This window comes from Phasianus colchicus, chromosome 8, assembly GCF_987193195.1.
Source record: "Phasianus colchicus chromosome 8, bPhaCol1.hap1.1, whole genome shotgun sequence".
In the NCBI taxonomy this organism is placed as follows: domain Eukaryota; kingdom Metazoa; phylum Chordata; class Aves; order Galliformes; family Phasianidae; genus Phasianus; species Phasianus colchicus.
In genome coordinates this window covers 31,736,921-31,751,593 of record NC_143443.1, presented here as the reverse complement: position 1 = coordinate 31,751,593, position 14,673 = coordinate 31,736,921, and the positions used below count along the sequence as shown (strand labels likewise).

General features: G+C 45.3%; 1 protein-coding gene across 1 annotated transcript; it reads right to left on the bottom strand.

Annotated features, from left to right (window-relative positions):
- Nucleotides 1-247: 247 nt before the first annotated feature.
- On the bottom strand, nt 248-14,316 carry LOC149917119 (uncharacterized). The gene is made up of 5 exons (XM_090145609.1): nt 14,138-14,316; nt 13,010-13,126; nt 12,689-12,762; nt 7,098-7,183; nt 248-1,037 (listed from the first exon to the last, which is right to left on the bottom strand). The coding sequence occupies exons 1-4, from the start codon at nt 14,190-14,192 to the stop codon at nt 7,166-7,168; spliced, it is 264 nt and encodes an 87-aa protein (XP_090001735.1). The 5' UTR covers nt 14,193-14,316; the 3' UTR covers nt 248-1,037; nt 7,098-7,165.
- Between the last annotated feature and the right edge of the window lie 357 nt (nt 14,317-14,673).

Sequence of the window (14,673 nt, the reverse complement as noted above, 5' to 3'; positions counted from 1 at the left end):
TCAAGGCCAGAAATTATTTGTACCATTGTCAGCTCAAAGCGTATACAATCTGGAAGGACCATCAAAGAGTAAAAAGTGCATTTAAGGACTAAAATTGAAAGCACTTCACTGGATGCAAGGTTTTGGGGAAGCCAAGAGCTTCTTTCATACCTGAGCACTGCACCTTTTTCAAGGTGGCAATCTGGCCAGGATAAGGACATCCAGTCACCAATCTGTCACTGAAAATAGGCCTGGGTGGTTTCTGCTGCACTTTTGGTTGTTCTGGAAGGACTAACATCTGACACAGGTGTTCCCAACACTGTGCTGGACATCCTGCTCCTGGCAGGTTGTCACAGACCCAGACAGCCCCCAGGAAGGCTGTGTGCCATGCGAGCTGGAATGGAATGTAACATAGCATTCTTTTCCCTCTTGCAGCAGTGGCTTCCCTATGTGTCCTTGGCTGTAGCAAACAAACACAATCACAGGCAGGGCAAGCAGATTCAGCGGGTTACTGGTAGGACATGAAGTGGGAAATGATTCAAACAATTAGCTTTAGGAAGGAGAATGTAAGAAATTGTTTTACTGTAACAGTCCCATTTTACACCTCGTGACAACTTAACCTGGCTGAGGGCTGTGAACACTGATTCAGAGCTGGTGATGTGCGGGTGGTGTCAAGGTCTTGAAAAAGGAGAGCTGTGCTGAATACATAACTAACCACTTCATTGAGTAATTAGTAATAGGAAATAAGTGATTCAAGATAAGTAAGTCGCAGGTGGCAAAATGTGGTCGTGTGCTGCCAGTGGTGAAGACCACAGTCCTACTAAAGTTACTGATCCACAGGGCTGAGGTGGTGTTCTGCTAAAGAGGAAATTTATTTTCCCCGCCGTATCCCCAAACAGTTGTTAGTGGAGCAAATCGTCATCCACAGAGGAGGAGAAGTCTGTTTCTGATGTAACATCCCATGTGTTTCCAATCACAATTTTCCATATGCTGCCTTTTGCTGGTGGCTGGTTGCAAACAGTGTGCACACACCGCTTGGCTGAACACTGCTGTGCAGACTGTAAAGGAAATGAAAGAGAAGTGTGAGTTATTTGCCTCTCCGAGCAGCCTACACTCACAAGCCCTGTCTGTATTGAGGCAGGGCACGGCATTGCAAATTGCCAAAGAGCTGCAATTCCTTCACTTTCATCCAATGGACAGCACCAGGTCTTGGTTGGCAGTCCATATGAAGCACTGGAACAGGTTGCTCAAGGAGGCTGTGGATGCCCCATCCCTGCAGGCATTCAAGACCAGGCTGGATGTGGCTCTGGGCAGCCTGGTCTGCTGGTTGGTGACCCTGCACACAGCAGGGGGTTGAATCTAGATGAGCATCGAGGTCCTTTTCAACCCAGGCCATTCTATGATGTCATAGAATTGTTGAATCATTTTCAGTTGAAGGACCCTTACAGGTCATCTAGTCCAACACGATAAACAGGGAAAATGTTATTATATCTCACCTCAAAAAGTGCTAAAGGATCCTAAATGCTGTTTTTCCACCCAAAAAGAAAACAAACAAACAAACAAACGAGTGCAACTTCAATTTTCTGAAGAGGTTATGGCCATTTGTCTTAGCCATGCTATTCCTGGGAACTTGGCAGCCTTTGGTGAGAAAAGAGTTAAACAACAAGTTTGTGCTAAGTGGAAAAAAAACCAAAACATGTTGTTGGAGCTCCTCCTTTCCAGGGTAAATAAGCCTTGGAACTCCATAGCAGCTCTTCTCTTTGAGGTGCTGCACCCGTGGCTTGGCTGGCTTTTGTTGAGTCCCATCTCAGGTCTGACACAAATAATGCACCACATCTGGAAGATGTGGAAAATACCAGCCTAAAAGAAACAAGAAAGGCCCTGAAATGTTCTGAAAAGTAGACGCCTCAGCATGAAGTTCAAGGCACAAATTATTTACATTATGAGGGCTCATCCAGTGAGCTGTGCTGAAAACCTGGACGAGCATCCGGCAAACAGACTTTTACACTATGGCCTTTTCTAGTGTTGCTACAGCAACTGCATGGCTGGAAAAGTCCCAGGTCCTATTTCTCCTTTTTTTTTTTTTCTTTTTTTTTTTCCCTGAAACAGCACCTCCAATGCATAGGATTACATCTCACTCTGGGTCTCGTGTTCAGACCCAAACCCACTCCATGTGGCATTGTGCTTTGGTGAGCCTCTCCTCTGCCCACCAGGGCGTGATGTGGGCCATGTGCTAAGGACTTCCCAGCCCCAATGTAACATAGGCTCTCCTCGTGCTGCCATCACAGCTAGATGGAAAGGAGGTTCCCACAGATGGCTGAGGCTGGAGGCACTTCTGGGTCCCCCTGTCCCAGCCCCTCCCAGAGCAGGGTGCCCAGGACCACGTCAACATGGCTTTGGACATCTCCAAGGAGGAGACCCCACAGCCTCACTTATATATAGAAGTGCATTAAAACATGAAATTAAATCAAGAAATTAAATTAAATTTAGGGCACTTTGTGCAGTGTTAAATTAATCTCAAGTAAGTCAGCAGCATGAACCCGCAATTCCATGACACCACTTTTTCCTATGGGACACCCACCTGCTTCACTGTGTTGTATGGACCTGTTGTGGGTATGAACCAGGTTTGTTTAGGAAGAGAGTGGGTCGCCTGTAAAACCTGGCCCCCTAGGTGAGATAAACTAGATGATTATCTCAATTCCCCACAGAGTCACCAGTTACTCACACTTTATTTTTCGTAGACCTCTGATTCAGAGCTTCAGAAATGTCAATAACTCACTGTAACAGGAGCCACCTAAAGATGCATGTCATGTACATCGAAATACCTCTAAATCCTTTGCAAAGACCTATGTTGTAGCCAGCCACCAAATGCAGAAAGTGGACATTTCTGAGCTTCATTTCACTCTGTCCTTGTTCCCAAGGGAGGAACGTGGAGGAGTTCAATTATCACACCTCAAAATGGTGTAAAAATGCATAATTAATAAACATATCCAGTGTCTACTGAGCAAGACCGAGGGGATAGTTGCAGTAAACCTGATGGTGATGTTAATTATCGTGTTTTCAAATAAATGGTTAAAGAGCATATTCCAAGATGCAGCTGGCAAGAAGAAGCAGAGGGAACATACAGAGACCTCATATTTTGGGTGCTTTTCTACTCCGAGGTCTGATGACAAAAATGGGTCTTTAAATATTTAGTATAAGGCTTTAGTATGTGCTTTAAACAAATGAGTCTGGGATTAAGATTGCATAGGAAGTTTTAATGATCTCGTTGTTTCTATGGATCTGACTGTGCAACAGCTTATAGTGCTATCACTAATAACTAATAGCACTGTATTCTGCATCCTGTGCTTACAGAGCACTTGCTGGTAGTCAGCTGGTGGCTTTACAGAGGAAGCTGTGGGAAGCACTACATTTTCAACTGCCTTAACAATGAACAAAAACATAGCTTATGGTACTAATGTATGTACAGCTCTGCACATTGTTCCTGCTTTGAAAAGGAAGAGGAACGTGGTTGGCTTGTTCAGAAATGAGGCAGAAATGCCATAGAGATTTCATTTCCTGTAAATTAGCTCGCAGAAGCTGCAGTCACTGCAGTCCTACCAGGGGTTTGAGTAGTGTCTTGTTTTGTAATGTCTGCTACATCTTTCTGAGATCACTCATCCAAGGTTAAAAAGACTAAAAACGGGTCTGCTTTTAATTAGTGAAATAACCCAACAGCTCGAGAAGATTGGTGAACTGGTTGGGCTGAGGTCAACACCTTTGGATGGGGAAAAGCGATCATTTCCCCTGATCTGATCTGGTGAGGGGTGGGAGGGGACTCTCAGGGCTTCTCTGCAGCCACCGTGGCCTCGATGTGTCTGGTAATTAAGAGAGTCATTAAATAATCATCCCTGATGTGGCCAGTGACGGTCAACAGGCCGCCGTTCTTGCCACGAGCAGCAGTGCATGTACCCAGTTGGATGTTAAACCCTTCTGAAGTAATTGTTTAAAGTACACGCAGCCAAGCGAAAATAGGAAAATGTTACATGCTGTTTGTGTGCTAGCTGTACACACACCACCGTTCAGGCTCATTAATCAGACTCCAGAAATCATGGGATGGCTCAAAATCTCATTGTTGTTTGGAAATCATCCTTGAGGGGCTCTGCTTGTTTAACTTGGGCTTTCTGCGATTCTAGATGTTTTCAGGGTGCTGCCAGTTTAGCTGCTTCCAGCTAAAAGCATTCTTCTTCCTATCTACAAATCATAGGACTTGTGAATAAATACAAGAGCTGGTGACGTTGTCCAAGTATTTGGTTGGCTTTTATGGGAAGAGAGGTCACCAATGGCTTCTCCTTTCCTCCATCCCTTGCAAGGAGCACAGAAAGGCAAGATTGCAAAAATATTGGCAAATCAAAAATTGTCATCATATCACAGAACATCCCGAGTTGGAAGGGACCCACAAGGATCATTGCATTCAACTCCTTGCTCCAAACAGGACCACCCAAAACGTAGGTAGAAATGCCAACTCTGCTTTAAAAAACCCTATTTGACTCCAAAAGCCATCCTGGGGGAACTGAGCTGAGAATGATGCTACAGTGGCCACTTGAACCAAGAGAAAACACTCTGATAAGTGTTTTAGCTTATACGTATACAATTAAACATATTGTGGGCTTTTTCTGGGAAGTTCATTTCCTCCTCTCCTCTTCCTTCCCTTCCCCTCCCACCTGAAGCGATGGCTACCATAAAAGAGACGCCTTGCTCCCAGATGTATTGCATTTCCTGCAGTAAAAATTAAAATCAGAGCACTACTTAAGAACTTTCTGTGACCGCTTTAGTTCCAAGTGAATAAATCAGTAGGATTTGGTGAGCTTTCCAGCATTTTCTAATTTGTTTCTACTGGCAGAAGCTCTGCAGTGAGTTTCATCCAAACAAATTTGGTGGCAGCATCTGCTCTGCAATGACCTACATGTCTAACTCTAATTTTAGAAAGCGACTTGTAAAAGGTTCAAGGGAGGCTTTCACGGCTTGATCCTGATTTTATTTTCACTCCTTTGAGTGAAGAGCTGATTCATGGCCTTTACGTGGGTAGCATTGGCTCACAGGCCCATGGTTGGCCCCACTTGGGATGAGCTCGTGTCATCCACCTGCACTTGATACCCTCAGAGGGGGACCTCTGTGTTCCTCCAGTTCTTCCCCTTTTTGTGCTTTTTTCCCACATTCCTTTCAGCCATCCATCACAGAAGCTGCTGCTGGGGCATTGCCTGACTGTTTGGTCAAATTTCTGTTGCAGATTTTTGTTCTGATTTCCTCTTTTATGGCTGGAATTCTGTTGTATTCCACATCAGGGTTTCTAAGCTTGGATGGGCCTCAGTGCCCAGGACTTCTCCAAATATATATATATATACATATATATGTATGATTTAATGCAGAGTGTTTAAAAAATGCCTTTTTATGTTGCATCATACTCAAGAAAAAACATAAGCAAAGCCACGTTTTTGAGTCATAAGAGAAAATCTCAGAATCATAGAACCTCCTGAGTTTTAACAGGTGTTTAGGAGGGTGGATAGTGATAGGACAAGGGGGATTGGTTTTAAACTGAGACAGGGGAGGTTTAGGTTGGATATTAGGGGGAAGTTTTTCACACAGAGGCTGGTGAGGCACTGGAACAGGTTGCCCAAGGAGGCTGTGGATGCCCCATCCCTGCAGGCATTCAAGGCCAGGCTGGATGTGGCTCTGGGCAGCCTGGTCTGCTGGTTGGCGACCTGCACACAGCAGGGGGTTGGAACTGGATGAGCATTGTGCTCCTTTTCAACCCAGGATGCTCTATGATTCTGTGAGTTGGAAGGGATCATCGAGCCCAGCTCCTGGCTCCACATGGAGTCACCCAAAAGTCAGACCCTGTGTCTGAGAGCTGTGTCCAGATGTCCCTTGTACCCCATCAGGTTTGTGTTCTTGAAGGTTATTTTACAAAACTAAAATATTATTCTGAAATAAAATTAGTTGCATTGATGATGCTAGTAAAATGTAGCAACAGACATAAGGGATTATTGCTATATACAATGCAAATAAACTGTTTAAGAACATGTTCAGTCCCATGAGACACATATAGGTCTGGCCTTGTGTTTCAAGGATCTTGACTGATTTTCTTTTTCTTTTTTTTTAAGCTAGTGGTAAAAACACAGTTCAGGTCAAAATAGTAAATAATGAATCACCCAGAAATCCATCTCATTTCCTATCTCTCACTGAAAAAACGTTGATCCCAGGCATGGGAGCGTAACTTTGAGCCAAACAATAATTTCTTTATGGTGTGTGTGACTCATAGGAAAGAATGCCTCATGGGGACGACAGTAGAAAAAAAACTAAATGAGAAACCCCATAAGTAAATGCACTTTAAAGGAACAAACGTTCAAGTAAAGGGCAAAAGGTCAGCAGCTGTGTGCTCTTGCCTTGACGCGTCCTCCCTTGGAGCTGAGATGGGGCAGTGGCCAGGAGGCATTGTGGTATGGTTGGGGCCAGCTTGAGCCCACCCACAGGTTAAAGAAACCAAAATCAGAACCAAGACTATGATGTGACACTAAGCTGCAAGGTAGCTCATGTTTTGCAGCAGCTACACTCTTCATTAATGCCACACACTTAAAGACATGTAGAGGACCAATTAATTTCAGGCTACGACTCACGAATCATCGAATGGTTTTGGTTGGAAGGGATCTTCAAGGTCACCTAGTTCACATCCCCTGCTATAGGCAGGGCCATCTCCCACTAGACCAGATTGACCAAAGCCCCATCTAGACAGAGTCCTTAAAAAATTATTTGATGTCTCCCACCCATTGTAGGAGCTTTCACAAAACCACGATTCAGGTTCCAGCAGAGCACAATGTGGGACATTAGGGTAAGGGCCTCTTCTACTCACAGCAAGTGAATTATGTGCTTCTGTACCATAACTGCTATTAGATGTAAAGCAGATAAATCTGATTCTCAATGAACACTTAAAAGACAAAATAAAAAGTTGTGCTTTGGAACAGTTTCTTATTTAAGAGTTAATTCCTGCTGATGTAGGAGAATGCAGAACAAAACTAAAATTTGTCTTTCAAAAGAAGGTGATGGAGATAATGCCTACCCACTGCCATGCACTTCCTCACCTTCTAGAGCAGCAGGGCTGGGCTCATCCAGATGCTTGGGTTGGGCTGGGAAGGTCCACCAGGGAGGCTCACAGAGTGCAGGTAACCTGCAGGAAGAAAACAACAGCTGAGTATTAATTAATTATTGCCTTGTAGGGGTCAAAGCCTTGCATCTACAGTCTGGAAGCCTGCTTCATCATACATCCTTATGAACTGATAAATACAATAGATTTCCATTCACAAACGTAGATTCTTAACTGCTAGAGATGTATTGGCCTTCCTAGCTTATTAAATGGTGATTTCTTTCAACACAAGGAATTGTTTCTATTTAATCATTGCACAATGAGCTCCAATGATGCTGTGCTTGCAGGGACTCACATCCCACATCCTATTCTTTCATTTCAAGTTAATTTAACACTTTTGAAGAATGCAAAGTTTGCACAGATTAAGGGATGGCTCTTGGGTTGGGCGTACCATTGGGTTGGCTGCCACCATCCATCTGTCCATCCATCTGCCAAATATATTTCACTGACTTTCAGACCAGATTTTCAAGGCAGAACCCTAGCAGGATTTCTCCTACATCAGTGTTCGGGGTGAGCAGCTTACAGCACTCCAATTATTTCTCACTTTCATTAAGTCCCAGTTTCTCCCTTATTAGAACAGCATTAGCCAGATGGGGTTTTGTTAGAGGGAAACCACGCTGAGCCCCAGCAAGGTGTGAGCCTTCCTGCAGCCCGCAGACAGCTTCGCCTGGAGGGGCAGCTACAAGAAATCCCATGGAGAGCTTTGCCTTCGTGTTTTCGTGCCCATCGTCATGGTGTTTGTTTGTTTTACAAAGCTCTGCTCCACTGGTAGACGTGGTGCGCTGCGTTACAGCACAGTGTTTCCAGACATGGAAGAATGTTTATAAATCCGTGGGGAAAGATTTAGCTATCTTTGAAAAACAGGCTATTTCTGTATCTGGGTGTCAGGGTGACGTTCCCTCATGAGCCTGCTCCCATCAGCTCCCTGCTGCCCTGGGTCACCACAAGCACTGCTGTGGGACCACTCAGGCCTGTCCTTGGGGGAAAGACTTCTCAGATCCCCAAGCCCAACCCCAGCCCACCCCACCATGCCCACGTCCCTCAGTGCCACATCTCTGTGGCTCTGGATCACCTCCAGGGATGGTGACCCCAACACTCTCTGGGCAGCTGTGCCAATGCATCACCACTCTTTCAGAGAGGAATTGTTTCTTGCTACCCAACCTGAGCCTCCTCTGGCACCGTTTCATGAGGTTGCACACCTCCAAAGCAGCACTGGCACAGCCTCCCTGTGTTGGACAGGATGTGCTGCTTCTGAGGACGAGAAAGCAATGCTACATTCCCGTTTTTTTTTTGGGGGGGGGGTTTAAATAAGTAGCAGAGGGCACAGGCAGCGAGCGGGGACATTTGTGAGCCCCGGGTACCCCCTGCTGGTGGATGTACTAAATTTCAAATTAATTCCATCGTACTGTTCTTACATCTCAAACTGCAGGAGAGACGTTCAGAGTCCGAAACCATCACAGTCCAGGTAGACATAAATTGATGGGTGACTTGCTCAGCATCTTACATTCGGATGGGTGCCATGGTTTACAGGCTTCAAGGCCCACTTTAGTCAAGTACTTCAAAACTCCTCTCCGTCACTTCTATCACTATTCCAGATGTGCAAAAATGAGGTTTCCAAACCAGACATCTGAATCAACCCACTAAGGCACATTATACACACGGACAAAGAAGGGCACCGTTCACTGTCTGGCTGCTGCTTTCCACGAGGTGTCTGCACTCCGGGGACAAACAGCGCAGTGCTGGGGGTGGGAAGCTGGCAGTGAGGAGTGGGAAGGTGGCACTGCTGTCCCTTTGCCATCAGCGAGGTCAGTGGCCTCGTGGGGGTTAACACTGCTGTTTTTAAAAGCAATTAAGATTCTGCATGCTCTCTCACAGCACTCTCTCAGGAGTCTCTGCTGATTGAGGTGGTTTCCTTCAGCTAATGGTGATGGTTGTGATCCCATGGAGAAATGCAATTCAAGCTCCAGCAAGCTCGTTGGAGCTGTGTTTTACCAACAGACACCCACCTCAATGCAGGGCTGAAAGCTGTTCTGGTTATAATACAAATGCAGATATTTCTGCGCTTGCTGAGCAAACTTGAGGAAAAAAAAATGGAGAGGGAGAACTATTTTAAGAGCTGGGATTTGCTCCTGGAGAGCACTCAGCACCAGCCCGGCACAGAGCAGTGAGCATTTGTTGGCCCAGGGCAGTAATCTGCCACTCATCCTGAGCAAAACAACTGCAGGAGCTCACCGGGATTTGCCCCAAATAGCTCCGGGTGTCTGCAGAGCCAAAGTTTGGATAAGCATAAATGGCTTTGTGTAAGCCATGGGGAAGGAGAGGAGTGATGAGATCACAGGGTGTCTGGTCACGTAGGAGCAAAGTTTTATTTTCAGTTTCCACAGAGATCCTGAGATTTGAGCAGACAGAAGATGGCTTTTTAAGGGCTTGGGTGATGCTAACAGTTTTCTTTTTCTTTCTTTTTTTTTTTTTTCCCCATATTGTGCACAACCTCCCACCACGGCCAGCTCTGAAAGCCTTCTGGGTGTGCACAGCTCCCAGCATCACAGCTGAAGCCAGGAGGCAATCAGCAGCAATTGCAGGGCTGCACAGCTGCTGCCCATTGTGCATTCCCCTGGGCTCCAGAAGATGCAAAAGGGGCTGAGGATGATCTGCTGTGGGAGATGACGATGCCCCTCCAGGGATGGGAGGAACCTCCAATAAGAACCTCCAATGAGATGCTTATACTCAGCCCTCCTTCCCACCAGGCCAGGCTGACAAGCACGTTCTTCTCTCTGACCTCAATTCCACTCAGCTCCTCCCTTATCACAGAATCACAAAGGCTGGAAAAGACCTAAGAGTGTTTGAGAAGAATGGGAAAGAGGGAATCACAGTCTGCACTGACAATAGCAAGAGGACAGAAAGCACCCATGGAAACTATTGGTTTGGGCTGTCCCTACATCCTATCAGCTAGTTGTAAGCGAGGTTCTTTCAGTAATAAACATTAAATTTTTCCCCATGCTCACCCAACTGACCCAGCACGCCGATCCAGTGGGCAGAACAGAAGTGCCACCATTCTGAGTCACAGCAGAGCTCACCTCACTGCCAGCTCTGCTCCTCCTCTCCCAGCTCCCAACATGAAGGAAGCCATGAGACTTTGAGACTTCAGAGCAGCCGAACTGAAGACGATTATTTTCTGCCTTACGTAGCTTTGCACACTCACAGTAATGACAGTTTTAAAATATTCCATTTATTTTGTCCCTGTGTTCATCTCCCTGTTAACGTTAATGCCGAGAACTGCTGCAAAACACCTCTCACATCTCCATAAACCAACAAACACAGTGTAGCATTCATAGATATAAGTACACGTGAACAATTCAAGTTCATAAATAGGCAGTAAAAGCATCAGAGCTGTACAAAGTGCTGGATGGCAGAGCCCAGTGGGAGCACACGGTGACAGCTGATGCTTGGCAGGACACACTGCCTCACCTGGTTTCAGCAGAGAAGCTTCATAAGAAATCATTTGCTGTTTTATCTAACACATTTGAGATATAGATCCCTGTGGAGAAACTCCTGCTGGAGCAGAGGCTGCTGGATGAGACTGGCCATCACAACACTCCCATTTATCCAGAGACATTGTCAGACATTGCATATATTTTAATTTGTCTTTAAGGAAATGCATGGAGCATTACAGAGATTGCATTCGATAGAATTTTATCATTACAGAGCAATCAGAAAATAAAGGTAGCATCAATACCTATTTTGTGTAGCGGAACAGATTGAAGGAGCTGATTCAAACTGAGAATGAAATGAAGAATTCTTGTCAGCTCAAATGATTTGTGACACATATGAGATATTTAAGCCTAAATTAATATTCTCAGCCAAGGTGTGGCAGTACAGCAATCTTTCTTTTAACAGCTGTGTCATCCTTGTGATAACAACTACCACAGAGCAGAACCCCCAGGTCTGACAGCCCCTCCCAGCAAAACCCTGAAGGAACGGCCCCAGTCTGACCCCACAGCCTACAGAAGATGATGGAAGGATCCATGCAGAGTGAGCACAACAGAACGAGGAGACAGTGCAGCTGTGGGGGCACAGTGCCCTGAGCATTCATTGATTTCATTTGAAAAAGCTCTCAAGAAGAACCCTGACCAAATTTTGGAAGACGTGCAGGATCCTACCACATGCTGCCTAGTACTGATCTTGCAAAGAACAATACTTAGAAACGAAGTCACGACACATAGCTAGCGGAAAATCTACTTTGTCACATAGTTTGTGAGTTCCATAAACTTCCTTGAATTCCAAATGGGCAACAAAAATCAGAACTTCTCACTGGAAGACCACCTCTATGAGGTGACACCAGCTGGGCTGAAAGCCATCATGTACTGGAGATTAGACCTGGTCAGTACAGCTGGATGCTGACATCTACACAGATCAACCACCTGCCTATGTGTCACTGTGCTATGAATCACCTCTCCTGCCAGCTCTTTGCCAGCATCACTGACCCAACAGCAGCTCAGTGCAATCACGTTGTGTTACATCACTATGGCCCAGGTTGGGCACCACCACAGCTATGGCTGCGCAGTGCCACAGCCCACTCTGGGTCATCTACTTGCTAAAACTGCAATGAATGGGATTATTAAACATGTTAATTTAGTTCCTCAGCTCTCTAGGCATCCCCATGTAATTTCACTTTGCAAAATTAAAAGGATTATATAACCCACCACACAATGCTCTCTTAATGACATCAGTGCAAGGAGGGCTATGCACCATTACATTCTTTAGGACACTGAAGAACACAGTTGAAATACATTAGGAATTTGGGTATACCAAAACACTGTTACCTGTTTTATTAGCTGCCTACAGCACAGCGACTGACCAAAGCTTTCCAAAAGTAGCAGTAGAAATAGGCAGTCTCCAGAAGGCAGATTACCTGCTGAAAACAGCACCCATGCTGCTTTTTTAGCTGCTGCTTCCAGTGTTGTGCTAAGATCTTCGAGTATCAGAGGAGAGGAGACTGGGAAAGTTCTTTTATCCCTATAAATATATGTAATACAATGTGTTTCCAAACATTTTTTTTTTCTCTTAGTAGCTTTCTCTTAGCACTTTGTATCAATACTAAACCATTCTTACATCAAGTTTTCTGCCTTTGTCCAGACTGGAGATATTCTCTGAACAACTCAAGAGCATGCTAGAATTCTCAATCACTTTGTGCCTGAAAATTGTAGCTTGCTTTTGAGTGCATGCCAACAGCAAACAGCAGTTGGAGCACATCACTCCTTACCTTAACTACAAGGCTGCTACCTGCAGCTAAGTCTGCCTACAGCTTCTTCCTACTGAGAAACGCGGTATGCGGAGTAACGCGATACAGTAATGTAAATACAACCATCCCTTTCTATAAAGGCAGTTCCAGGATCCCGTTTCCCCTCACGTCAGTGGGTGCCAACACAGGGACAAGAGGAGGAGGACGAAGCAGCCGCTGGAGGGGCCGAGCCTCACGCTGCGGCTCTTGGCGTTGCAGTGGCTGGAGTAGCAGCAGTGGACGCTCACCCCAGGTGCTCTGGCTCCATCCCTCATCGCCCTCTCACAGAAGGAGCGGAACGAGCAGGACTTCATCACACCACCTGGAACAGAGCACAGTGAGCACACAACGCAGTGCAACGCAACGCAACACACCGCAGTGCCCACCCAGCGGGGACCATCCCACTGTCACACGTTTGGCATCAAGCTGCTGCTAAGCCAATAGAACCAAGATTTGTAAACAGTGCTCATTTAGAGGGGAAAGTGGCTACGCTCTTCTCCTTCCAGCACTGATGACCTTCCTGCTGCTGTTAGCGATGCGATGAGCTGGAGCTGTCCATGGTTACTTACTTGCTTGTCCTCGCATGACCGCACACGCATCGGAATGCCCCGGGCACTGCTGTGTCCCTTGTCTGTTGCAGTCATCATCGCTGGAACCTACACAGGTGTAACACTGCAGTGCTTCACCTGTCGTTAGGAGAGAAAAGAACTCTTGTAGTAGTGGTAGTTAAGAGTTTGCAAAAAAAAAAAAAGACAAAACCAAAAACAACCAAACCCTTTTAAAATACCATCCATGCAGACTTTATGATTTTGCTTGAAGCACATGTGAAAATTGCTAAAAGATTATAAATACCTAAATATTTTGCAAATCCTATCAATTTCCCTTTTTTTAAGGTGCCTTTAAAGATTATAACTGACTTTAAAGATTAAAAAAAATGAGACGTGTTATGATTGCTACAATTGCACTGAGCGTAACTCAAGAATATCACAGAACCACCAAGGTTGGAAAAGACCTCCAAAATCACCCAGTCCAACTGCCCACCTGTGTCAACATTCCCCACTAAACCACATCCTTCAGTACAACATCTAAACGTCCCTTGAACACCTCCAGGAACGGTGAATATCTGGTGCTCTGTGATTGCACCCACATCTTCTTGTAACAGTTGTAGAACAAACTGGAGTCTGATGGTTTTCCCCCTCCATCGTGGTCTTTGGTCCACAGCAGCGTGAGAAAGTACACTGTGAACACCTAAAATCATACTGTGGTCCATACTGAGTCTTCTAAAGATTCAGCTCCACTGGAAGACTAAACAGTACATCTTACGATTTTTGCATCTGTTTAAACACGACAGCTATAATCTAATTTTCCTTATTCCCAAAGTTTATCTTTGGTTGAAACTACACAGAATTTTCAAAGACAAACGCGAACGTGCAGCTTCTTTACAAAGCCCTTGGTGGGCTGTGCAGATCACAAGGCACATTTGCCATCCACAGAGATAACACATTTACATTTCTTTGCAAACATCTCAATATTTCTATTCCATAGCAGAAGTGAAATGCTGCGCTGCTAACCACACACACAAAACACTCTGAAAACCAACCAAGCCGGAAGGAAAGCCCAGAACAGCAGAGAAGCTCAGCCACGTCTGAAACAGGAAATAAGGAATAAAGAACAAAGGAAGAAGAGAGCTGACTTACTTCTGATGACAAAAAGGGAGCTGATGAGAACCAGGCTGAAGACTGTCCGCATCATGGAGATACAAGAGATGCACCATTAGACAAAGAAAGCAGTTTGTTTGCTATTAAAGCTTTAATGCTTATCTTACATACTTAATCCTCTGCAGAGGATGACTTAGAGGATAAGGAGGTGTGCAAGAATGCTGCTTATCTAGCTTATTCTGGGTGTACTTCTAATCACACACACTGCATCTCCACAAATGTGGCAGCAAATTCTTCCATTGGCAGGAAGAACAAAATGTGTTCACTCAACAACAGATTTGCTTAAAAACCACCTCATGTCACAGCACCCAACACAGACAAACAGCCTCACTTCCCTACGTGCTCTTCTGGACCAGGGTGAGAGAATCAGTCATTCCCATTGGATTAAGCTCAAACCCGAGGACAGAAAGGTCCAAATCTAGCATATATATTTGTAGGGAATGCAGGATATAGAAATAGGTGCTCACAGGCAGTATGACCTTGTGGCCAATCCCATCATTGGGCAAGGAGTTCCT

Bases quoted from the DNA above. Each gene is read 5' to 3' on its own strand.
- LOC149917119 (XM_090145609.1), bottom strand. From the start codon at position 14,192: ATGATGCGGACAGTCTTCAGCCTGGTTCTCATCAGCTCCCTTTTTGTC. The intron at 13,127-14,137 runs GTAAGTCAGCTC...TCCTAACGACAG, and splicing joins CTCCCTTTTTGTCATCAGAA to GTGAAGCACTGCAGTGTTAC. The intron at 12,763-13,009 runs GTAAGTAACCAT...GCTCTGTTCCAG, and splicing joins GGTCATGCGAGGACAAGCAA to GTGGTGTGATGAAGTCCTGC.